The sequence below is a fragment of the Protopterus annectens genome, chromosome 4.part0, assembly GCF_019279795.1.
Source record: "Protopterus annectens isolate FY-2018-M chromosome 4.part0, PAN1.0, whole genome shotgun sequence".
NCBI classification, from domain to species: Eukaryota; Metazoa; Chordata; order Ceratodontiformes; family Protopteridae; genus Protopterus; species Protopterus annectens.
In genome coordinates this window covers 1,853,813,863-1,853,840,886 of record NC_056733.1, presented here as the reverse complement: position 1 = coordinate 1,853,840,886, position 27,024 = coordinate 1,853,813,863, and the positions used below count along the sequence as shown (strand labels likewise).

Genomic DNA, 27,024 nt, shown 5'->3' with positions numbered 1-27,024 from the left:
ATGACACACATATATATTTTATATATTTTTTACATATTTTATATTGTTTATTTTCATATACATACTCATACATATTTTACATGCATTTTTAAATATTGGTTCACACTATTTATTAAAGTCATACATTGCATACATTTTATTTAATTAAAAAAATTGCACTTTAAAAGTTGAAGAGTTGTTACATTTGGTTTGATTTGTTAGTATATGTGCCTTATTTTTTAAGACTTGTTACTGTATATTTTTAACTTGGAAGTCTTTTAACTTACAAGTTTCTTTTTAAAAGAACTACTTGGTTTTGGAAACTATGCAGGGGGCTTGGGCTTGGCTAACACATGACTGTGTTTAGCAATTCTGATTGGTTTACCATAGTATGAAGGAAAGTGTAAATGCTTCTATGATTATATTATGAAGTTTCAAACACTGAGATGACAGCACTTATGTTTTATGTTTATATTGATTTGGTTTATATTACTTCACTTAATAAATTAAACCTTGTCTGGTGGAGTTAGTTGTGTGGTCAAGTCTTTTGTGTCTTTATACTAATTCCCATTTTTAACAAAAAAAAAAAAAAAAAAAAAAAAAAAAAGCTGAACATCCCAGTTCTGAAATGGCTGACCTTACAAACATCACAGAGACAGTTTGGGCAATCAGAGAGATGCTCTTGTATTCATATACTCCCACTGTTGAACATACCTGCCATTCAGGTATTGCTGCATTTCTGCAGTCTCCACTATATCGTGCATGAGCAAATTACTGTTTTGAGACAGGAGCAGGGAAAAAACAGAAAATGTGAGCTTGTGGTATTAGGAGTTAAGAAGCCATACTGCAAACATTGTAGAGGTTATTCAAACAGGCTAGACTAGTGGGCAGAATAAAAAAAGTTCTGCATGACTTCTTATCATGTATGAGATCATATGGATCAAGCAGATCTATAAAGTAAAAACTTTTATTACATGCAAGGCATGTAGCTTCTTGATCCAGTTGCTTGTTTATATTATATGTTTGTTTGGCATTCTGGTATAGTGCGGTGTGGCCATGTGCATTTTAGTTATGTTCACACCTCTCAACTTCTTTGTTCAAGAATTCTGGTCAAAGTTAAAAATAATGGTGGCGGAGGGGGCAAAGGTTTAAAATCAGCATCATTTTTAAATATTTCTCTAACTGACTTAAAAGGTTAATAGGCAAGCACTCTTTGCATGAAGTATGAACCTTGAGTAACTGGCACTGACTTGACTGAAATCCTCAGAGCTATTATCCTGTTTTTACTTGTTCAAGACCATAGTCAGATTACCATCATCTGAGACTCAGTTAAGGGGACTAGGCTTCTGTGGGAACTGTCCTGGCAGCTGAAAGAAAAATAGTACCTTATCTTCTCTTTACTTGTTCTGCCAAGACAACTGAGATATGTGCCTGTGGGTTCTCAACAGGAAATATGAATATATATGATTACTATGGAAAGTATTTCTTTCACTTTCTTCTACCAGAAGCATTGCAATTATTTTATTCTATTTTATATATCTGTCCATCTACCTATCGAAATATTTATTTATTTCAATAATGATATTTTAGAGTGTGAGAAGCAGCCTGAAATGAGCTTTTTTGGATGCAGAAAGCAATGTGCAGCAAATAATGTGGACCTCTACTAACCATTCTACTTTCATTTTAATGTTATTCAGATACAATGTTAGGGTGGACAGGCAGAATGGGTATGAAACTACAGGGTATTAAATACAAGATTATTAAAGAATGATCATTGGTATGGCTTGTGCATAGGCCAGGGGCTGGCTTATGTTATCCAGTGCACCCTGGCTGAGTGTAATAGTCATCATGGAGACCCTGTGGTAAAAAGAGTTTGATACTGCCCACTGGAACTTATCATAATCATGGTGTTCCACTGCATTTATTAATATCTCACTGATAAGTGAACAGATATCCTTAAGTGTTAATAACTATGTGCAGGCCATTGTTGAATAGTAGCTTATACGGGTCTACTTTAATTAAATGAAAGTGGAATCTATCTATGCACTACCATTAACTCCTCCCTAACCCTAAGGTCCGTAACTACCGTACACTTACCCTACAGAACTATACCCACAGAAAGTAAATATTCCACACACATACACTTAACAAAACTCTACACTAAACTTTACATACATTACCTATCTATGCACTTACCTTAACCCGCACCCTAACCCTAAGGTCTGTAACTATCGCACACTTACCTTACGGAGCTATACCGCAGACGGGCCAACTATGACAATTCGACATTTCCGATTTCGCTATTTAGTGCATTCAACGTTTCCGTGTTTCACTGTTTATGTGTCGACGGATTCATATTCGACGGTTTTTGTTTTTGTTTAATTAAAGTAGACCTGCTTATACAATAATAATTGTAAATGCACATATATTGCAGCGCTGTACATATTACATGGTGATAGTCCAGTATAGCTGACAATATCCTATGCTGGATATCTCATAGCATAGACCTTGAAAGGATCATACCTGATAATCTTAGGGTCTATATTGGAACACCGGACATTCAAAATGTTGAGTGTTCTAATATCGAACCCTATGAATCGAAAATTTTAAACATCTAACATTCAGAACAGTGATTTTTTTTTTCCTAGGGGAAAAAAAATATCCAAAACACACACACACAACACAAGCACACCAAACAAACAGCAATCCACACACATACACCTAAACCCTTACACCCAACCCTACACTAAACTATACATACACCACTAACTATCCACTTACCTTAACCCAAACCCTAACCCTAAGGTCTGTCACTACTGCACAGTCACCTCACCCCGTGCCATAACTCTAACTCACCTACCCCACCCTAGCCCTCACATCCACACAATCGCACACTTACCTGAACCCGACCCGTAACTTTCCACCACAGCGCTGAAAATACTGAAGCAACAGGAACTAACAACCAAATTCTTTCCCTAGGAAAAAAATTGGTTTTCTGGTTCTTCAATATTTTCAGCGTTCGTCGAAAATGGGTCGATATTAAAACACTCGAAATTCTGAATGTTCGGTGTTCTAATATAGACCCTGATCTTAACATTGACTTGCAGGTCACCAATACAACCACCCCAGCTGCACAATAAATCTCTATAACATCACCCAGCTTATTATTGATAACTACAAGACACAATAAAACTGCAGACAGCCCATATTTAACGGGATTCTGACCTACAACAACCCAGTCAACATTAGCTCCTTTGGATGTTGACCCAATAAAATTAGTGACCATCTCCCCACATTTATATTAAGTAAATTAAGTAATCAAAATAAACCTGAAGTACACAATCTCAAAAAAAAAATCAATGGAGAAGCTTTCAAAAATAGCCAAAGATACTGTAACTGGTCATTTCTAAAGACTCTACTGCTTGATGAAGTAATATCTAATTTCAACACATTTCTTCATATACTCAATCACCAACAACCACTTTGTACAAAAATATTTTCGTCAAACCCAGGCCCATGGTTAACTTAAAAAAATAAAAAAAACTCATGCCCCTAAGGCAGAAGGCATGTATGGCTTAGAATCAAAATTTATTTATTTGTTTATTTAACATTTGTTTACCAGGAAAGTCAGACTTGGACAGAGCCCATTTTTAGTGTAGACCTGGGGAAAAATGCTCCAGATGAAATGAAGAATGCATATCAAATGTCAGATACCTTAGAAACTTTATTCAAAGATGATTAAATCAGAAAACAATCCTACCACCAACTACTCCAACACAAATATCAGAGCAACCCAAAACACTTCTGGTCCCCATTAATAAACTCATCTATCACAGCCAATCCAAAGCACCCTCACCCACAACAAGCAACAACAAAGACAGCATTCTTCCCAATTCAATTTTCATTTCATCCTAACTGTTTTGTCCTTAGACAAGGATAACTATCGTCCACCCATAATGCCACATAAACCTGAAACTCTGCCAGGTCATTTTAGATTCCCGCCTGTCCCAATAGCAACTATAAAACATATCTATGCACAACAAAATCAACCACCTTCGCAGCAGAAAATTTACAAGCTTAGCATCTGAAAACAGTACCAGATACCCTCACCCACCCTGTCTCTATCCTTATAAACTATTCTGTCCCAGAAAGCTATGTCTCGATCATCTGGAAAAAGTTTTTTTATACCCTTGCACAAAGGGGTCACATCCACAAAATTCACCAACAATACACTTATAGCAATTTTAACACCTCTATCAAAACTCATAGAAAAATATATCCATTTACAACTTTTATAATACCGCATTTATAATAACCTCCTCTCCAACACCCAATATGGTTATCATCCTAAATACAGTTCCACAACTGCCCTTCTCACTTTCACGCACTCACAGTAAACTTCATTTTCTTTGACCCGTTAAAAGTATTCAGTCTTGTCTCTCACCAAAATCTACATACAGAACTTTCAACTATCAGTCTGTCCCACTCAGACCTTTCATGGTTCCACAGCTATCTCACAAACCACTGGAGTCTCATAGGGTTTAATACTTGACCTCATCTCATTCAATATCTTTGTAAATTCTTTGTAAATAAACTTCAGTCAGTCTCCAAACATGCAACCATAATACAATATGCAAATTACACCACCCTCATCTGTTCTACCCCATCCCTCACAAAACACAATGACCACACCCAGGGCTCCTTCTCATATATTGAAATTTGGGTAAGAAAAGCTCACATTCTTCTAAATCTATAACAAAAAATAAATACGTACATACATACATACATACATACATACATACATGCATACAAACATACATACATGCATACGTGAAATAAATAATGCTCTTCATGCCTAAGCATTTCTCAGACAAAAAACAATCTTTCAAAATATTCTCCAAAAATAACCCCAGAATAGAAATATTTCAACAACCAAAGCTATTAGGAGTCACAATAGATGAACATCTAAAATTTGATATACAAATGCTCTAATTTGTTTAAAAGAACACTAAAAAGTTGGCTTATTACAAAGAACTAAACAGTACCTCACTGAAAGAACTATAAATACCTTTGCATGAACCTACATAGTACCATCTCCCCTTTATGCCTTCTCCATCCTAAATCACTTTCAGATCACCCATCCAATGAAACCAGACAGCTGTTACGAAAAAATGGCAAATTTTGCCACAAATCTTTCAAAAAAAATAACCACTGCATAGCCTTAAAAACAACTATACTGGCTAGAGCTCCCACTATATCTTACCTGCTTACAAACACTTATTGCCCATAACCTAATATATAAACCAGAAAGGTATCCAGTACTACAAAATACAATAAAATATTATTCCCCAGCCAGGGAACTATACTCTCAAAATAAATCACTTTACTCACCAACAAAACTAATAATACCGCTCACAACTCACTCTACTCCTGCTATAACTCCAGACATTTAAAACAAATTAAAAAAAAAAACAAATTGAATAATACCTAAATAACTCCTGACTATGGTCATGCTCAACCCAGGGCAATATCCTAACTGTAAGCAACAAAAACTATCTTTTAATTTACTAGTTATTATTTCACTACATCCTAATGCCACTATATACAGTGTTCTGCCTCTTAAACTTCACTCTGTTTCAAAAGGCATATCCCTCTGAAATAATGTCTCACTCTTAAAAATTTATGTATACCATCAAGTGCTATAGCTCTCTCTCTCTCTCATTTAACCGTATCTATCTGCAGTACTTTTTCCCCACCTTAACATGACCTTTGACATCAAATCAAAATACTCAGTTTTATTACTTGAAGGTATATAATACAATGAAGGTTCATCACAATGATGCAGGACTTAAATTATGATCCTGTACTTTGTTGAATGCTTTTGTTTAATTATATCAAATGTACCGTAAATCTTATCATGTCTGACTTTTATTATTTGTATTAATGTATGACATTGTATAATTTTTGTGTGGAACTTTTCTCTCCAGGCCTCTGCTGAAAAGTGTTTTTTTTTTTTTTTGCACAGTTTCACTTTTCTAGTAAACAAATGAAAATAAATAAATAAATAATGTGAAGTGCTGACTGATCAATAAGTGTATCGGCCCACAGACACTTCAAGGGAAGAAGCTGAAAGCCTGAAGGGAAAATAAAGAAATGTGTAAGGGGGAAGAGGTTTATACACAAAATGAGAGATTCAGAGCTCCATGGCAAAGAATAAGTGGAACTTTTCTGACGTCTTGGACAACGATGGGTAAAAACAACTTGTACAGAACTTTACCAGAAAAGATAGAATTCTAGATGTGGTCATAATTTAAGAAGAAGGTTCAGGGAAGTTGTGATGTGGGGGCAATTAGCTAACAATTAAAAAAAAAACTCCATGGTGCATAGCAAAGTGGAAAGACAAAAGTACAAAAACAGTGGTGTGACATTTTTAGGGCAGTAGAGTGTGCAGGGTGGAGGATATGATCAATAAGATGCAGGGTCCCTGTCAAAATGTAGGCAGTAAACAAGCTATGGAAAAGGGTCAGGAATGAAAAACTCAAGAGTTAAGGACAATGGTTTGAGGAAGAAGAAAAATACAATGGGATGAGAAAACCAATTAATTTATACAAGAATGTGAGGCAAGCAATTAGGACAAAACATGCATTTAGAAGTAAACTGTGACTCATACTAACACACCTTGTTATGGGATGAATCACAAGCAATGCTCAGAATCATAAATTAGGCAAAAGGAAGTTGTGGGAATCAAAACTGAATTCAAATCTCCAAGAGAACGACCAGCAAGACGTCATGGCCAAAAGGATCTATAATGCATACTTCATTCAATATTATGAATATGCTACTGGGGAGTTTCATAGTTAAATAATGGTAGATTTTCTGTGCCTAGTCTTTACCAAGACATCTGACAAAGTCAAACGTTATGAAAAGGAAGACCAACTTGGAAACATGACAGCTGACATTCAATGCTGGCAAATGCAAAGTACTGAACTTCGGTAACAACAAATCTTATGTCAAGATCAGCTGGGGGACAGGAAGTGATAACAGCAGAGCAGGAAAAGAATGTATTGGTGTTAGTGACTCCTGGACTGAGCAGAGTTAAGGGGCAGTACCCCAAGAATTAGAATGCTGGCGATATCCTTGGGAGGGTTGATGCACTCCAGAAGACAATCATAATGCTACTACTTTGTCAGGTCTGGTCAGGACACATTGTGAAGGGTGTTAGCTGTACTGATGTTAAACTGCTGGAAATATTCCAGAGGAAAGCCATTAGAAGGCTACACTAAATGTAAGGAACAGGATATGAAGAGAAAGACTACACAAACCAGTACACTTCTGAACAGAAAACTAGTATAGATGGGAGGACATGGAATGAGTGCACAAAAAGGTCAAGTGAGAAAGATCTGAATGACCAAGATAAAAAAAAAGGATAAAGGAGGAAGGAGACAGAGGTAGCAAATTGTACAGAACAGCTTACAGGCTCTCCAAAAGTACTTGAAAATAAAGCTATATGCAATGATTTTAACTACCAAACTGGATAATGAAGAAGGAATGTTTGGACGGCATGCAATAAACAGTATAATGTAGAAGTCGAAAGGAGGGCGTGAGGCTCTTCAAAATGTTAAATGCATTTTGATAAGCTTACTGCCTCTTTTTCCTAACTAGCAAGTGTAAGTAGACTGTCTGAGTGGCAACAAGGCATTTGAATCGACCTTTCACAGTAGGATCCTTAGCAATTTACCAAGTGTTACATAGGGCAAAGCTTCAGTAACTGGGCAAATGCATGGCTGGAAAGGACGACAGGATAGGAATGGGAACTGGGTACAAAACGCCTATTCATATTATCAAACATTGCACTTGGGGGCCAGTGTTCTTCTGTTTGCCAAAGATAAAACAAAAGAGGGGACTTTTTGCTACTGACACATAGATTAGTATCACAGTAAAGAGGGGTTTGTCCTGGAACCGTGATGTTCTATCTAAGAGGGATGAGAAATGACAAAGCACAGACAAATTCAAAGAATTGTACTTTGGCAGCTACAACCAACCAGTTGCCAAGTACGAATGTAGACATGTGCTAACTGATGCCTCAGCATGTGAAAATGACCTGGTGTTGTTTTTAATACCTATACCAGATCAAAAGATGTGGCCTCATAAAGTAACTCTAAGGTCCAGCAAAGGATTAGGCAGTCTGCTTTATGCAAAAGACTTCAGGGACTGGCATGTCATCCCTGATTCTACTGGTCATCAGAAAAGTTGCATCTAATGTACTTTACGCTTCAGTAACTGTGCCCTAAAGCATTTACTTCAGTTCTAGTGTAATTTTTGTGGAAGTGCTTTATACTGACCCTTCACATATAAAGCGATATTTGTATAGATCTTGCTGCCATGTAGGTCAGGTTGTTTGACAGAACTGTGTAGATTAAGCTCTGCATAAAGTGAAGCACTAATACTGGGACAATCAGCAGTTCAGACCTTAATGAAGACCAGACTTCTCAGCTAACCAGAATTTTCCAGAATGCCCAAATTTGTGCCTCATGTATTTAGTCACTCAAAAATATGGGGTTTTCTACCAAATCTTTGAGGACTGAAGTCATTAAACAATGACAGACATTTAAGTTTTAGACTTCATATCCTTCATAAAAAATGTTAATGCAATACCTGTTATTCTACAACATTTCTAAGTTCATAAGTCCAATATATAAAATCTGTCACTGATTTTGAGCCTTTAACCCCATTAGTTTTGGCATTGTTTAGAATTCTTGCACTTAAAGTAAAAAAAGTTCAGTGGATGTTGGAAATAGCACCTGTTTGAACTATAGGCTTTGAACAAATGGTTGAGGCTGTTGATGAACCAGAAACTTCTTTGTATGAGACTGCACTGTTTGTTCCCGTAGAAGAGACAATCATCTTATTTACTTCTCTTTTGTAAATACATCACCAGTGAGCCTGCCCTGGTCTATCACTATATATTGTTCTTAACATAGAGAGAAGAACTACATAAGTACTGGGGCAATCCTAATAACGTCACTCATCAAAAGGAGAATGTGCAAGAGTTTAAACATGCTTAAATAACTGGCATCTTTATGGACTGGTCATGTTATGACATGCAGTTGCACTGCAGATTGTAACATCAAAGTCACAAAAATTAACAAAAGGGAAGCTGACAAAACAGAGACATGCATACCTCTTCTGAACACAAGATGAGAATGGACATACTACACTTACTTCCAAGTCATTATTCCTTGTTAGTGACAAGAGTAACCTGTCACCAAACAATAATGCCTGCACTGTTTCACATCATTTTCCTATCACTGTGATAGGAAGTGTGGCTCTTTAGTTCTGCCTGCTGCTGTTTGCTGACAAAACTGTATTTAATGCCTTCCAGAAATAATAGCTAAATATATGGCAGCTATCCATGTTACTCAGAGCTAAACTTTAGACCTTGGCAGGTAGAGAAAAGTGGCAGCAGTAAGGATGAGGCAGGGAAGAAATCAGGATATTGGCTCTTCCTTGCTGGTCCCTTGGGCTGCTAGTGTCAACAGTATGTGACAGGAGAACCAGAGAATACTGATGGGTCATGGATAGCAGCAGTACCAAACAAATTCCTAACCTGAATGCATGACTGCTATGTCCAGTTGGCTCTCTCCCGAGTCAGTCTCAACATTTTGCAACATTTTGTCACTAGCAAGGGAATTAAGTTGCTAAGACTGACTTGTTGGAGGGGTTGATAGCAGGTGGAGAGATGTAAAGCACATGCTAAAAAAGCAATAACAGTGATACTGTGCTTCTGCGATACTGATAATCATTGCTGCAGCAACATTGTGCCCTTGTCTTCATTTTTTTTAATTCATAACTTTATATTATAGGGTAGTGTACTTGGTAGATTAGGACATAAGATGGAGAAAGCCTAATTAGCAATGATAATTTTCAGAAAGGGTTAAGAAAACAAATAAGGCAGCGAAGAGTGAAAAACAAAGTGTAAATAGATGTACAGTTATAAACATCCCTTTATTAAGGCATTATGGGAGATGTACCGATAGATGTACAAATTCACCCTGAAAAAAAGCATTTCAGCATACTTTTTAATGAATGCACAATGACACACAGCACTGCAGTGTACCATTCACATCAACAAGGCAAACTAGCAACTATAAGCAAGTCTCATTCTTAATAAAGCTCATCAGCATGACATAACTGGAAAAAACTCTACCTGTGCTCTAAAACACTCAGCAAAAAAATTATGAAATTATCTTATAAGTCAGTATCAAATAAGAGGGAAAGAAAGCAGCAAAAGTTCCAGAGCACAGCTTTGTTGGCATAGAATAATAACACTCTGACTGCATCCCAGGTGATCTAACGTTGATTAATTGTGTGGGTACCTGCTGGACATGATGTAGAAGGAATGAAGAGGTTCTGCCTGCTCCCCTTCCCCTTGAGGCAGGGAAAGGGTGAAATTTTGGTGGAAGGAAGGAAGGCCACACATCATAGCCCCAGTGGAAGTCAGGATTTGGAATATCTGCCGGGTTGGGCTTCCTAGATGGCCAGAAAGGTATAACCATCCTATGGCCTGGGGCAAGTTTCTTTCTATGCCCACTCAGCATATAAGCTAGAATGTCAATGACCAAGAGATACGTCCATAGACTACCAAAGCAGCCAGCCTCCACTAGCAGTGGTAACAGCGTCCATGATTTGCTTTTTTTTCTATGGGCAATTGCTGATACCATCAGCATTATCGGTTTCAACAGTCAAACTCATCCAGTTTGATTATTTCTCTGAGCAATCACTTGTTGATAAAAACCTGAGGCATGAGTGATAAAAAAGACATTAATTTAAGTTGAAAGATTTAAGGCAGACAATGTGTGGCAGCGGTGGTGCAGCGGTTAGGGGTGGCCGCGATGGTGCAGCGGGTAGCATTGCTGCCTCACAGCAAGAGGTTCTCCGGTTCGATCCTTGGCTGGGGTGCCTTCTGTGTGGAGTCTGCATGTCCTCCCTGTGGTCACGTGGGTTTTCTCCCACATCCCAAAGGCATGCTGTAGGTGGATTGGGCACTCTAAATTGGCCCTAGGCATGAGTGTGTGCATGTGTGTGCCTTCTGTGGAAGGTTGGGTGCTGGGCTGGCAACTCAACACCATAAAGGTGATCCACTGTGGCGACCCCTAACCAGGAAAAGCCAAAAGAAGAAGATTTAAGGCAGATAATGACAGTTTGTGGCATTGGACAAAGCCATAATGACTCATAAAATCAAAAGCAGGAGATGCAAGCAAATGAAAATTTTGTAGTACAGAACTGAAAATGATTGTGCAGTTTGTCGCAGGCAGAAAAATATATAGTTGAGATATGTGTATTTACAGATACAAAAGCATGACAAGGCTAATACAACACAGAGTGTATAAAATATAATGCAGAGTCATGGAAGAAGCACTGCAAATATGAACCTGAATAAATCACTGGCAACAAAAAACTGAAACACTGATTAGTTGAAACCAAAGCAAACTGCAATAAAGATACCAGGATAGTTCATGGAGTCCTTGTAGGAAAAGCACTACTAAAAAAATCTTCAGAACATTTTTAAATTTGCTGCCTTACTGACAATCTATTATATAGCACTTAAGGTAAGCATGGGGCAGTGAAGTTTTACTTACCTCTGGGGCATTAATAATGTGCTAAACTTAGAATGGTTACCATTCATGCTATGAATTAGAAAAAAAAAACAACTACCCATGTGTGGTGCAATTAAATCACGTAATAATGCTTACATGACTGCAAAAAGTATCCTCTTATTTCCTAACCATAAAACTTTCCCATTGTGGCTGAGTGTTGTGAAATGGTACTTTTATTACTGTTTATTTACTTGGTGATTTAAGTGTATTTTGTATACATCCCAGGAATGCTTTCTATTAACAAACTTGCCTATCTGATGAAAAACAGAGTTTGCAGTTTGCATCAAATGTCATAGATTAAACATTTATAGCTGATGAAGATGAACATTTTGTAGACAGAATTTGTCGCTGAGAAAACTATTAGATTTATGAATTCCACAATGTAGTAAATCATATACAAATAATAAAAACTGTGGTGCTGAGTTGGTCCTATCAGTCAGACAGCTGTCTGGAGGCTTTATTCTTATTCTTAGAATACATGCTGAATACAATAGAATGTGATTACTTCCTAAGGAAGAATTTCTGCATCACTAAAGAATAAAAAAATAATAATTATTATAACATCGAGCTTAACTGGCAAGCCTTGGTTAACTGTGATGGTTCAAACAGTAGAAAAGGAGACACAACATACTCTCTGTACTCTGTAGGAGTAAAAACCGTGTTAGAGACTTTTGCATATCATCCCAACAAAAGTGTACACCTGAGGAACAGGAGGAAAACAACGCTAATTGTAGCAGGCACCACACATCAGCCATTGGAAATTCTGGGACTGAAAGCCAAGATAAGCAAGTCTGAAAACTGAAATTGTTGAATCAAAACCCTTGTCCTCAGGCTTCCAGAAAGAAATGATGACAATGACTGTGAAGAACCATCAAGAGGCGCAATTGGTAACATTTTAGCCTCACCTATATTAAACAAAACATTCCTTCAATAATGTCTGTGAACCTGATGTGCTTCCCTCTGCATAGTCACTCTCCTTGTTAACCATTTGTGTATATTTACCAAGCAGTGTGAGATTAGTTTCCAAGTGCAATGCCGTTTCCATTAATAACTCCTCTCTGTTCTCAATAGCAGCCTCTGCCTCCGAACGAAAATTAGACCATCTCTCATACTCATCTTCTGTCAGAACCTAAACACAAAACATATATTAATGTTATTAACTTGGAATTACCCATACCATAATGCAGTCATAGTACATGGGCATCTGGACGCATACATTTCATTTGTATCAGAAATATTTCAATTCTTTTTCAGAGACTATATTTACTACATGAGCATTTTCTTTGACTGGTAACAAAAATTAAAATAAGAATCACATTAAACAGTGAGCAATAATTTAAAAATTAAATAAAATATAAAAGAACAAGTTAGTTAAGACTTTAGAATATACAGAGGTCATGTAAGCTAAAGTATTAGCTAGATGAATTCTACTATGTATACGTGACTCTATGTATCCTCCTAGCTGCTCACACTAGATTATAGAATGGAGCTATACAATATCATTAATTATATTATTATCATTCGTTTGGAACATGTTGAGATTTCACATCTGTTTAATGGCAAGTTATTAAAGTGCTTAAGTAAAGTTTAAAAAATATATGCAGAGGTCAGAATAAGAGCAACCTTGTTATGGACATTGAAACTTTAAGAAGCAAATACATTTACAAACCATATTATAGTTTAGAAATTTAGAAAACAGATACAGAATTAAACAAGTGTCCATAAATAAATCTTAATGTTTTTGCTGTAACGTGTGTGAAATCTGACCAGCTGCTTGACCCTACAGACATGAAATGAACGTTAATGCCTTACTGCCTGAGGACATATTCTGAATAAGGGCTGCTCTCTGCACTTCAGCTATTTACTGCATTTTTATTAACTAACTCAAGATCTCAGACTGTGTGCTTGATAGAAAGATGTTATTGCAAAGATCAAAGCCAAATGTGAAGATGCAAGAATGAATGAATGAATACATAAATAGATTCACGAAGCAGAGAGATACTAAGATGTGCTGTTACTTGCCTGATCGATGCTCCTTCTTGCATGGCTTAGTGATTTCATATATATTCATTAATTCATTATTGTACGTAAACCTTGCATTACAAATTACTTCGGTTCAGAGGCACTTCTATATTTCACCATAAAGTTTGCCATAGAAGAGGGAGAGATATTGATTTACATTTCAGGCACAGCAGTCACAATTAGGAAGGAGAAGCAATTCTTCAAAATGCAAACAGCAGCTATAAGATGGATTTTATTAAGGTGCCATTAGAAGTGGATACAGAGAACAATCATGGAAACTATAATACTGTGAGAGGAAAATTATATAAAGAAGAGGTGAAAGAAAATGGAAAGAGGAAATTAAAATATGTTGGAGAAATTAGGCAAATGCATAAACACAAAATGAATATGAAAGGGAAGATACGTGAAATTTTAGAGGGCAATCAGAGACTATTGGGACACAGCTACAAAGTAAACATCTCTGGGTGGCAAACACTCCAGAGGACTGACCCAACTGCAAGTTTTAATATGAACTAAGACTGAGCCTCAATGTACTGGAACTGAACTGGCCTGGGTATACTGGAACATTAGCTTTAATTGTGTTTGTATATATTCAAGTTCTTTAAGTTGGAAAGTATGTTAACTGGTGAAAATGAATATAAGATAGAGGATTATGATTGGGTTGCCAATCATAAGCAGCTTGTTATGTGTTTGAGACATGGATACCAAGGATGTCACCTCTAGAGTGAAGCTCACAGCCTCAGTGGGCCCTTTTAGTATTCCAGGATGCCTTTGAAATAGCTGGAAACATGACCTGTCAGGACCACTTGAGTTACTTTTCAACTACAGCTTCAAAACATGCTTTGTTCCATGAGAATGGAGAACTGCAATAGTTACTCTACTTAACAAGTGTGGATCATCAACTGACCTCTGATGTTACAGACCTATTAGTCTGTGTAGTCTAATATGCAAAGTCATGGAAGGAATTATCACAGGAATGATCAACAAAGACTTAGGCAACCTCCAGATTTCAGGCCCAAGCCAGTTTGACTTTGTTGAGGGAAGATCATGCCAACTAAACCTGATAGATTTCTTTGAGAAGGTCACTGAGGCAATGAATGAAAGGAAAAAGGTGCATATCACATATCTAGACCCGATTAAGGTGTTTGATACAAAACTCCACTAGGGTATAGTTCACAAACTCAATGAAATGGGCATAAAATCCTACATAACTTGCTGGCTCACAGACAGGATCCAGTAAGTCAGGATTGGGGATACCCTCCTCCACTGAGAGACTCATCAACATCAGGGTAACTCAAAGCTCTGTGTTGGGACCGTTCATATTTGGCTCGAGTTTGCAGATGACTGCAAACTGGGAGCTATCTTGGATTCCAAACATCTTAAAAGAGGGCCTAACACAGACCAGTGACCACTGTCAAAGTCATGGACTTAAATTCAGTGAATGCCAAGAAATGGATTATAGTGCATTTTGCGATAACTGCCACCTAGGCTAATTCCTCCATTGCTAAGACACCCCTAAGAGTTGACCAAATACTCAGGGATCTGGGAACATCTGTAGACAGTAATCTAGCTGTTGGTCAACATGTGGCTAAGCTAGTAAGAAAATCATTCTGTGTTGCCCAACTTATAAGTAAGAGCATGTCATCCAGGTGCAAGGAAGTCATAGTGCCACTTTATCCACCCTTATCAGACCCATCATTAAAAATAATGACCCCTTCTGCATGTACCTGGCCAAACATATACAGCATCTGGAGCATTCAAAGATTCCTTACCAGAGAATCCAAGGCATAAACACATTGTCCTGCAAAGATCACCTTAAAGCCCTATCTCTATACTCTGTGTCCTACAGATTACTGAGAGGCGATCTATGCCTGTCATACCAGGCATCCTCAGATCCAGCTCTAATGGACCTTTTGCCCATCCACAAAACAAACAGCATCAGAACCACTAGACCGAAGAATTTAAATTTAGTTTGTGACACAAATAAGACATGTTGGCAAGACAGATATTGGCTTCAAAGGATCCCCATGATCTGGGACAGGCTCCCCTTCTATGTGAACAAAGTCCATCCCTAGTCTTATTTAAGTGTAACCTTCACCAATAAATGGGAACCTGGAAATTTACCTTGGTTCTGGCCTCTATGTCCCTGATAGAGAGAGAGAGGCAGAGACAGTAATGCCCAGACTAAATCCCCCTACACCACAAAACCTCTAGAAACTTCCTAACTAACATACCCTTCCTAATAAATGCCCATTATACACAGGGACACATTTGGATTGGATAACACAGCCAGGCTTATAAAGGCCCTGGTGGTCATTAGCCTAGTATATGTCAACTTATAAACTTATGAACCCATAACTTTACCTCTCTCTCCCCTCTCCTACTCAATCTGTTCCTAAAAGATCTATTTTTGCACTCATTCTTTTCTTTAGATATGTTAATAATCTTCCACTGGATCTTCCTTACCTTCTTCTCCTCTCTAAGCAGATGATATTGTCCTCTTCTGTTCCAACCACTGCTTAAGTACCTTAAGGTAAGATCTTCAGTCTGACTTCAGTCACCTCGGAGAGTGGATTACTACTGAAAACCTCACACTAAATGCATCTAAAACTAAATCTATGCAGTTTGGTACTAAACCAAAACTCAGCAAATCCTAGAAAACTTTAAGAATCTATGATCACAAGAACCATCTCTTAGAAAAAGTCTCTTCTTTCAAGCATCATGTATGGTCTCTTGTTAAACCCCTCATTTAACTTCCAAATACAGCTGGATAACACACATAAAAAATAATCTGTACTTTTCTGGGAACAAAAAAAATGTCCCCCTTCTGCTCACATTATACCAGGTCTACAACAGAGAAAGGAATCCTACTCCCTCATCTTGAAGTCAGCCTCTATCGTCTATCAGCATCATCTAGTAAAAATACTAATGTTTAAACTATAAAATACAAAATGTATAGATTTATTACATAGTCCCCAAGAAATGACCACTGCATAACACTAAAAAAGGCACACTGGCTCCCAGTTAATCAAAGGACAGACCTTCTTTGAGGATCAAACTTGTTCAAAACCTTCATGAAATACTCTTTCCTTTAAAATGAAAACCAGTGAGACATACTCCAACATACAACCTAAGAAACATGAACCACTCAGGTCTTAAAACATTAATCCCACAATCCAAGCTGCTTAGTTCTGACCATGTATTGTCACTTCTCAGACCAAGACTGTGAGAGTTCATCCCACCTGAAATTAAAGACTCACTCACCCACCTTATTCAAAGTTTTGTTGTCTCATAAAATCTCATTAAACAAGCTGAATGTGCATGTTACCCCTCATGTCATATCACTTGGGACTACTTTAATTTGATTCTAGTCTAACTCAACCACTAAGATTCAATGCTCCTTTTCTCATCTCTAATTTATTCTACTCTAATTTCTCAAAGGTTCTGAAACTTTTGTACATATTGGAATTTAATGAACTGAATTTACCATTGTATTTCCTTACTGTCACTTATGTTTTATTTACTTTTGTATATTTTGTATGCTTGCTCATTTTGTGACCCTGAGCTTTGGCTGAAATTGGTCAGAACTGATAGGTAAACAAATTCAGATAAATAAATCCCTCCTTAGCACAAGCAGGAGCAATGCAAAATAGCTCCAACTTCTATCTGTTCTCAGGGATAACTTCCAGGCTTCAAATTTCATGGATACCTTCCAGACTGCACTCATAGTTCCCTCAAGACTGCCCTCCATTAATCCTCTCCAGGCAGAGGTGTCAGGAATCTACTTCATCCCTAGGCAGAAGCCCTAATGTACTTCTAGAGGGAGCTGTTGCTGTTTAGTTACTATGGAGATCATGTCTGCTTCAGACTTACTGCCTGCTTTTGAATGAGTAAATTTTATGTACCTTTTAAGTAATAAGCAGTGTTTTATCCTGACTCCATACTCTAAACAGCAGTCATTATGTCACATGACCTTATCCCCCATTACAAAACCATTGTCTCTAACCCAGCTGGATGGGCTACATGCCCACAACAGCCCATTTAAGTGACTGTGCCTAGGATAATGGTGGATCATAAAGTTAAAGAACCTGAGTGTTAAATCCCATCTGGGATTTGGACATGCATTCTTTTTGCCTGCTTTAGCTTGCTTCTTGGTTGTTTGTGTGTGTAAGTTTTGAATGGCTTCTACTTTTTCAGACTGAGTTTTCACTTTCCCATGGCTTATAACATAGCCCAAATAGTTGTCTTCAGTGCCCAACTTCCATTTAGCTGGATTTGGAGACAATACAGCTTGGAGCAGGGAATTTTAAATGGCTTGAATTGCAGGGAAATCACCTTTCCTAACTTTCAAAGAACTTTTCTGCATTTTGGAAGCACTCGATGAAGGCCAAAAAGGTGAACTCTGTTATGGATGAAACTGTCTGGTGTACAAATTTCCACTTTTACTTATCATCTGGCAATAGCAGAATTTGCCGGTAGACCTTAGTTAGATCCAAATGTAGAATTGTAAACTTTGTGTTACAAGGAACTGTCAATGTGATGTAAACTTCAGGCATAAATGGTGTGGCCATCCACAGCAAACTATTTTGTGTAGTACACATTACATGCCGAAGGGCCAGGATGTATATTTTAGCTGCTGCTCCCTTGTGTCATGATTTTTTGTCTGTGCCACAGCCACAATTCATTCATGTTTTTCTGTTGCAGTTCATGTTTATCAGGCTACTAAGAGTACAATTTTGTTTTGTTGCTTTGGCATTTGGAATGTACCTGCAAAGAGATGTGAACTGTGATGAATTCTGTTATATTTTTAATATCTTTGTGGTTTCTTTAAATTGCTAAAGCTATGTTGTGTTCATACCTTTGTTCTGTTCCTCATGAAATTTGAGGTGCTCTGGCAAGTCACTGATCACTGAAGTCACCAAATAATGACAGACATTTGCATTTCAGACTTAATAACCTTCAGAAAATGCATGATAACATAAATCCTATTATTCTAAGAAGTTTATAAGAGCAATATTTAAAATCTGTCCCTATTCTTGACCTTTGTTCCCTCATTATTTTAGGAGTTTTACAGAGTTCTTGCACTAAGAGGTTGAGAGGTATGGTTGTATTTGGTTATGCATCACAAGATGGTTAAATGATTAACTCTGAAAATGTCTATTCATAGAACTGCCTGTTTGGGCATGCTTTTGAGCCTCTTGGTCTGTTTTTGTGAAAGGTTGTTATCAAGGCATTTTTCAGTAGGTGTGTGTTGGGGGTGCAAAATGAGGGTCCTGCCCTGGGCACAGACTCTGCAGCCAGGAATAGATAGTGGAATACATACATATAACAGATATAGTGATAAACAAGCTATCAGTTCCTTCAAAAATACAAGTACAGATAAGTGATTGCAAAGAAATTGACAAGCCATCATCTATTCAACAACACTCGGGGGAAATAAAATCTCTCAGCATGGTAACACCATATAGCACATTAGCATTACTCCGCTATATATTGTTTTTCATGCTAACAAAATATTTCTGTTGCCACAGTTAGCACACACACACACACACACACACACACACACACACACACACACACACACACACACACACACACACACACACACACACACACACAATAACAAATACAAAAGCAACATGGGGTAAGACTGTTGTGTAATGGCAAGCTCTATTCTATGGTATGTTACTGGGACAAGGAAGAGGAAATTTATCTGGTACACTGCGTAACGAAAAGTCAATGAAGCACTTTTATAACACTACTTTGTGACAGCAGCACATAGTATCTTTATTAATGGCAATGCAATAACAGATGTTCTGAAATGCTTACTTCTCTTACCTTTGAACAATAAACACTGAAGTCGTATGCTTAGTACAATATATATTATGAAATCAGCAAGGAAATTGACCAAATTAATGCATGGGCTTAGGAAAGTAGTAGGAAATGGGGGGTGGGGATTTGTTACAGATCTGCAATGATACATATTTTTAAAAAAAGGAGAGAGAGAAGTAGCAACTTTACATGGTGCTAGGATAATTTTGTTTCTTTCTGTTTTTTAGGAAGGCAACCATGGGAGAGACGAGGAAGAACTAGGACCCAGGTGTATGCATTTTTTCCAGACATAGCATCTACATTTCAAAAGATGGGCAAGGAGCAGCCTAAGCAGACCAGGACTCACAGAAAGAGGAACCCTGAAGACAGCGATCCTGTGACAGACAACCATCAGGCAATCACATAAGTCAAGAAGAGGAATGGAAAGTAACAAGACTTTAATGAACATCATGGTTGAGGTTGGCATTGAGTGGGTGGCAGATGATATTTGTGGGGCCTGTTGCAGAAGCTTGACTTAGAGGGAAAAGTACCTTTACAGGAAATATTAAGGGTGGGGATGGGTTGCAGAAGGCTGCAAAACACTTGTAAGAGTCCCAAGCTGACTTGAGTGGGTTCTCAACTAATAGGACAGTTTGTTTGTTGTGTTTCCCATTGGAGGAGGCAAGTGAAATGAGTCTTAGGCAGCTGTCCAGCCCCAAGGTGAGGCATTCACCAAAAAGGTCACTATGTGCAGCGACAAGGCAGGTTGTATTCATTATGCCTAACATTCTGCTAACAGTAAAGGAGAAGCTATGGTAGGGAGACTTCATAGATTTGTTTGACTTGTCAGATTAGGATGGGTCACAGACAATAGTAGAGACAGAATCCCCAGCCTTGAAAGACTTGACAACGCTGCTGACTGCTATGGGCAAAATGCAGATGACCAGGTTTTGGGCTAGTACCTGAGATAACTGAGTTCTCAGATGTACATATTTTGTAATAGTGATTGTGGGGGAAAATGCCAGAGCAGGCACTGACATTACTGGTGTGTTTTCTGATAATATGGGAGACTCAGTGGAAAAAGCTGTGAAAGTGCCTGGATGCAGTATGAGCAAACATTTTGCAAACAATCCCTGAAGTGAGACTATAGGCATGCTAATACTTGTTTGGTGATGATGACAGGCACAGTGGTAGTGGTGCCAAAAGGGGGACAGGAAGGAAGTGGGGAAGGTACAAAAGTGTGGGTAGGACTGAGTGGCTAGTCTGTAGATTTGCACAGTTACTAGTATTATGGAGGGTCATATAGTGGACAGAGATGTTGGCACAAAGAAAGTCGTCAAGTTGGGGCAGAGAAAGTGTGCCAGCAGCACCTGAAGAGCTACTAGGAGCAGGACAATCAAGGGGGTGTGGGAATAATAGATGTTTTAAAGGGGCATGGTCCTTTTGAGGAGGGGTGTGGAAGACTGGTGAATACACACTCCTATTAAGGCAGCAGTCCTTAAGGCTTGGCTGCAATGTTACTGGGAATTTGCTGTAGAGTGTGAGTGGACTGAGGTTTTATGGGGGGTCTCCATTTAGTCAGGGATAAAGGATTCAAGTAGGCCTTGTTGGAACATGTGGCCTGTTAAGGGGAGGGAGGCAGTGCTATGGCAATCTGTTTGCAAAAGAAATAGAAGGGGAAAGGATGACAGGTCAGTTTGAAGAGCCACCATTTGAGTCTATTAAGATATCACCACTGGGTTTAATACCTAAAAAAAAAAAAAAAAAAAAACAGGAGAATTTCCCTTGATCCACCTCCTGTCATTTCTGAAGGTGATTCAGTAAAGAGAATTGGAAGTTCAGTATTCATTATATGATGATGTTGTGTGGACCACTAGGTCATTTGTTGACTCATAGATGGTGTAGATCAGTTTGTGTGTATGCACCTTTAAGAAGCTATCCAAGGGCTTGCACAAGTATATAAATACTGAGCATGTGCAAGTCTGACTGCATTTTGTAGTAAGCTGTTGAAATGTAGGCATGTATGTATGTATGTAATGTCTGTCTAAGGTCTATCTGTTAACCAGTTTGTTTATATTTTATGATACTGGTATCCATCTATCCATCCTGATGTGTTTGTATGTATTAAAGCATGTAAATGAAATACCCCACCTGCTTGTCATCTATGTTAGAGCGGGACAAGTGACATGGTCAGAAGTGGTGTGTCTAAAAGGACTTGAGGCCAGTATGGAATCCAAATTCTTCAGTTTGAGTTCAAGGGGCACCCAGTTGGAAATGGAGGAATGTAAAAGAGTGAATCATCCCTACTGTACGAATACTTCACAAAACAGGTCAGAAACAAATTTCAGATGTTAAAACTTGCTCAGCACTATTTCTTATTTGCAAAATATGAAGTGAGGCATGCAGAATGCTCTAAACAATATTCACACAGACTGATATGCCCAATATTGATAAAAATATTCGAATTACTAAGGAAAATTCTTGAAATAAAGTCCAAATTGCATAAAACGAATAAAATAAGAGGAAACAACCACATTTTTGCTAAACACATATTTTTCATATTGATTAAAGATATTCAAGTTATCAGAAGAGTATGAAGTGTTTGCATGTTTGTGCAGTATTACAGTAAAGTTATTTTGCAGAATACAGACATTACAGAGCATATTTCGCAAAGTACATATTTCACAAAGTACTGTATTACAAAGCATATTTTGCATAGTACAGTATTTCAAAGAGTTTATGGTGCATTGAAATGTTATTGCAAGATCACAGAACTGTTTGTTCATACATAATTACAAGGGCCATATTTTCAGTGTGTTTATGCATACTTTGTGGGTATGGCAGATGGATTTTGAAAACCAAGTGCACTTGTGTTTGACAATAATATTGTAGAGAACTGGAGAATGTTTGAAAGAGTACAACATTTTCATACAGGCTGCATTTTCTGATAAAGATGGCCATAAAAGGCATTCATTCTACTTAATTTAACTGAGTCAGAAACAATAGAAAGGGACCATTCATTTGTGTATAAACCTGCCATCTATACAGAAGAAGGGGAAAGCTGTCATATTGTTGTACCGACTGAGTCAAGGGATGACCCTGAGTGCTTAAAAGCTAAATTTAGACAAATGTGTAACCCCCTGACAAATGGTACAATGGTAAGGCACTTATTTTATACAAGGGATCAAAAGCCTGGTGAAACATTTGCAGCATATATAACTGACATGAGAAACAAAGCTAAAACATGCAGATTTGGTGATTTAAGGGATGAGTTGATAAAAGACAGACTTTTGTGAGGTATTAAAGATGTTGCAGTAAGAAAGAGTTTGCTTTGTGACTGTGATTTGACTTTGAAGAAGGCCGATGAGATTTGTCAGATATATGAGCTCACAGAAAAGCACACAGATATGCTTACAAATGAGAATAGCTCTAGAAGGCACAGTGATAAAGCTCATGTTGATAGCATGCATGTGGTTAAAAGAAACAAACCCAAAATCATGGCAGCAACTGTAGCCCCTGCAGCACTCACTTGTAAAGCCCAGAACTTTCCAGCAAATTCCAGAGTTTGCACAATTTCAGTGAAGCATAAGAGTGAGTCAGCAAACTCAAAGCATGGGTCCCAACCCAGTTTCATTGCCAACTGTCATAACTGTAATGGAAATCATGAAAACAAAAGGGAAAATGTTTAGTTTTTTGTTCAGCAATGCCACAAATGCAATAAGTGTAATCATTACAAAAGGTTTTGTAAATCAAAAGGCCCACTTTATTTTATTAAAAGGGAACATTTTAAGAAACAAGTTGATCAGTTAGAAAGCTGCAACCCTCCTCTTTATGTTGATGGTGTGTAAGTGCATCATGAAACAGTCAATGCAGTAGCTTTAAGAGCAAAGAATGAAGTATATTGTACTGTTCAGATAAATGGAAAACCCATAGAGCTCAAAGATGACACAGGTTCCAAGTACAATGTTATGTCAGCAGAAACATTTGCTAGAGTGCGTCATGGTGAATGGTGAAAGGCTTGATTTGGCAAGGTGTGCGAAGCTTGTTGCTTACGGAGGTGAAGAAATTCAGACTGAAGGCTCTGTAGTACTTTCATGTTACTCTGCTGGAAGAAGCTACAATTTGTTATTTTATGTAGTCAAGAGGTACATCCAGTCATTATTAGGCCTCAGAGAAAGTTTGAAAATGGGACTGCATTCATGTAATAAGGAAGTCCACCAAGTTAGCTTAAAAGACCACTACTCTAATCTCACCGAGTACATTTTCTATCTATACTGATCTTTACGAAGACAAACCAGGGAAGCTTCCAGTTGTGTACTCCACGAGGTTAGATCTAGAGGTCAGTCCAGTTATCAGGCTAGCCTAAAGAGTTTCAATAGCCATGTAGGACAGAGTCAAAGCTGAGTTAGATAAAATGGTATGACAAGGTGTGATTTGTCCAGTTGAATAACCAACTGAGTGGGTATCTTCCATGGTGGTAGCTCATAAGAAAATCTCAGATGACATCAAAATATGTATTGATCCACAAGATTTGAACAAAGCACCAAAAAGACCTCATCACCCAATGCTCACAGTCAAAGAAGATGTAGCCTTGATAACAAATGCCACTGTTTTTTCTGTCTTGAATGCAAAGAGTTCATTTTGGCAGATTCAGCTTGACAAGAAATTCTCATTGCACACTACATTCAGTACTCTGTTTGGCAGGTACAGATTTTTGATAATGCCATTTGGGATATATTCTGCAAGAGAAGTCTTTCAACATACAATGGAGCAACTTTTTTCTTGGCATCCTTGTGCTATTATAGCAGCCAACATACTAGTATGAGGTAACAGTGAAGCAGGGCATGACAGAAACCTCAGAAAAGTTTTGGAAAATAAACATCAAGTGAATCTTAAGCTTAATCCACTACTTATGTTGGTCATTTATTTACCAGTACAGGCCTACGTCCAGACCCTTCCAAATAAACAGCCATTCTCAAGATGCCAGCTCCAGACAATGCCCAAGTCCGGCAACATTTTCTTGGCATGGTTAAGTATCTAGGCAAGTTAATTCCAGACTTAGGCCAACTTTCAGCACCACTGAGAGAGCTGACACATAAAGATGTATCCTGATCTTGGTTAGAGCAACACCAGAGAGCATTTGATGCCTTGAAACAGAGAATTGCTACTCCACCAACTCTCAGATATTATGATGTTCACAAACCAGTTACACTTTCCTGTCATGCTTCAGAATTTGCTCTTGGTGCAGTCATTCTACAAGAAGGTCAACCTGCTGCCTATGCATCGAGAACTCTTACCCAAACTGAACTGCAGTATGCTCAGATAGAGCAAGAGCTTTTGGCAATTTTGTTTGCATGTTAACAGTTCCATAAATTATGTTTATGGTAGACCTATCCAGATCGAAACAGACCACCAACGTTTAGTCACTATCTTGAGAAAGCCTATATATTCACCTCCAGACTGTAATGTATGATGCTGAGATTGCAAAAGTGTAATTTCACTCATCTACAAGAAAGACAAGCTTCTTTATCTTGCTGATACATTGTCCAGATCACCCAGAAACACCACTGAACAGCATGAGAATGAAAACCTTGATTTTGAAGTCATGGAAGTGAGACATTTTTTTTTTCCACACATCTTGATGAGCTAGGAGATCACACAGCCACAGATGCAGTTTTACAGAGGCTCAATCACTTTATTAATCAAGAATGGCCATCAAAGCAATCTAGTTTACCTCAAGAAATGCAACCTTATTTTTCTTACAGAGATGACATTTTGTCTCACAATGGTATCATTCTGAAAGGTTCAAAAGTAATTGTTCCAAAGTCCTTGAAACCAGAGTACATTATTATATTGCATCATGGTCACCCAAGAACCGACTCTACCAAAGGAAGGGTGAGAGGAATAGTATTTTGGCCTTCTACATCACAAGATATTGAGAGAGTGTTATTATCTTGTTCTGTGTGTATTAGTAATAAGCCACATCAACAGGAACCACTTCAGCTAAACCAGATTCCTAAACTACCTTGGTCGACAGTAGCCACAGACATTTTCAAGTAGAATGAGCAACATTATTTGGTGTCAGTAGACTCTTACACCAATTGGTTTGAGATTGACCTACTCCCTAGCCTAGTATCCAGTACTGTCATTACTAAAATGACATTTTGCAGTCCATGGTAGTCTGCACAAAGTTATTTCTGACAATGACATGCAGTTTACAAGCCAACAGTTCAAAAGATTTGCCAAAGAGTGGGACTTTACTCATGTCACAAGTAGCCCTGGGTACCCGCAGTCAAATGGTTTGGCAGAACATGCAGTTCAAAGTGCAAAACAGTTACTAGAAAAGTCAAAACTAGGCAATAGTGATGTTTTCCTGAATCTCTTGAATCTCAGAAACATTCCTCGTGATAAACATCTTGGTTCACCTGCTCAGAGACTTCTGTTGAGACAACAGAACCACATTACCAATCAGTAGTCAGTTGTTAGTTCCATGTGTCAAGAACAATAGGTCAGTGAAAACCAATTTGTTGAAGAAGCATTTAACCCAGAAGCCCTACTAAGATAAGACCAGCAAACTGCTCAATCTATTACGAGAAGGAGAAGTGGTAAGCATGTAGACGTCCAAAGGTTATGATCAGATTGGTGTCATGAAAGGTATTTACCGAGAACCAAGATCGTACATTGTGGAATCACAAGAAGCAGAGTTTAGGTGGAATCAGAAACATTTGAGACTGGTGTCTGAGTCTATATCACAGCACATAGCCTGTGAGAAAGACTCTTTACCTCAGAGTGAGTTGTCCGGTTTTCCATTTCCTGAGGAAGTTCCAGAGAATATTCCCATTCCTGTGATGAATCCAGAAGTTCCTGATATGAGGTGTTCACCAAAGACTGTCCCTGTTACTAAATTTAGTACAGGTTGTTATGTTACGAGATTTGGTTGTATCTTCAGACCATGCACCAAATACACTGCAACATGTGGCATAACATTGTGTTTTGCTTCTAATGTCTGTAGTAATGCATTTCTTATTCTAATATTGTTTTTACAAAGGGCAATCTTTTTAAGAGGGAGGTTGTAGATCAATGTGTGTGTGTATGTACCTTTAAGAAGCTTTCCAACAACCTTCGCAAGTGTATAAATACTGAGCACGTGCAAGTCTGACTTCCATTTTGTAATCAGCTGTTGAGATGTAAGCATGTATGTATGAAAGGTCTGTCTGTTAACAAGTTTGTTTATATTTTATGATACTGCTATTCATCCTGATGTGTTTTTATGTATCAAAGCATCTAAACAAAATACCCTGCCTGCTTGTGATCTATATTAGAGAGGGACAAGTGACAGATGGTAAAGTTGGACATTGAGTCAGCATTTTGTCTGTTACTGATAAGGGAGCAAGACTGAAGTGAGATTGATGGAAGGAGAGTTGTGGTTTGACAAAGAGATGTCACTGAGTTGTGCAGTGGCTTGTCCTACTTTTGAGAAGTTTAACCCAGTGCTGCAATGTATATGGAAGCAGGACAACCCAGCTAGGACAACTGTACACTACTTAGATGATTT

The 27,024-nt window shown here is 38.0% G+C and overlaps 1 protein-coding gene across 2 annotated transcripts in view; it reads right to left on the bottom strand.

The window, feature by feature from the left end:
• Positions 1-27,024, bottom strand: part of ATP10B (ATPase phospholipid transporting 10B (putative)) — a 2,370,254-nt gene that overhangs the window by 272,373 nt on the left and 2,070,857 nt on the right. For both annotated transcript variants that reach the window (XM_044069530.1, XM_044069528.1), the window contains one exon: positions 12,639-12,765. In XM_044069530.1, the coding sequence (XP_043925465.1) occupies positions 12,639-12,765 (127 nt within the window). The remainder of the gene's footprint in view (positions 1-12,638; positions 12,766-27,024) is intronic.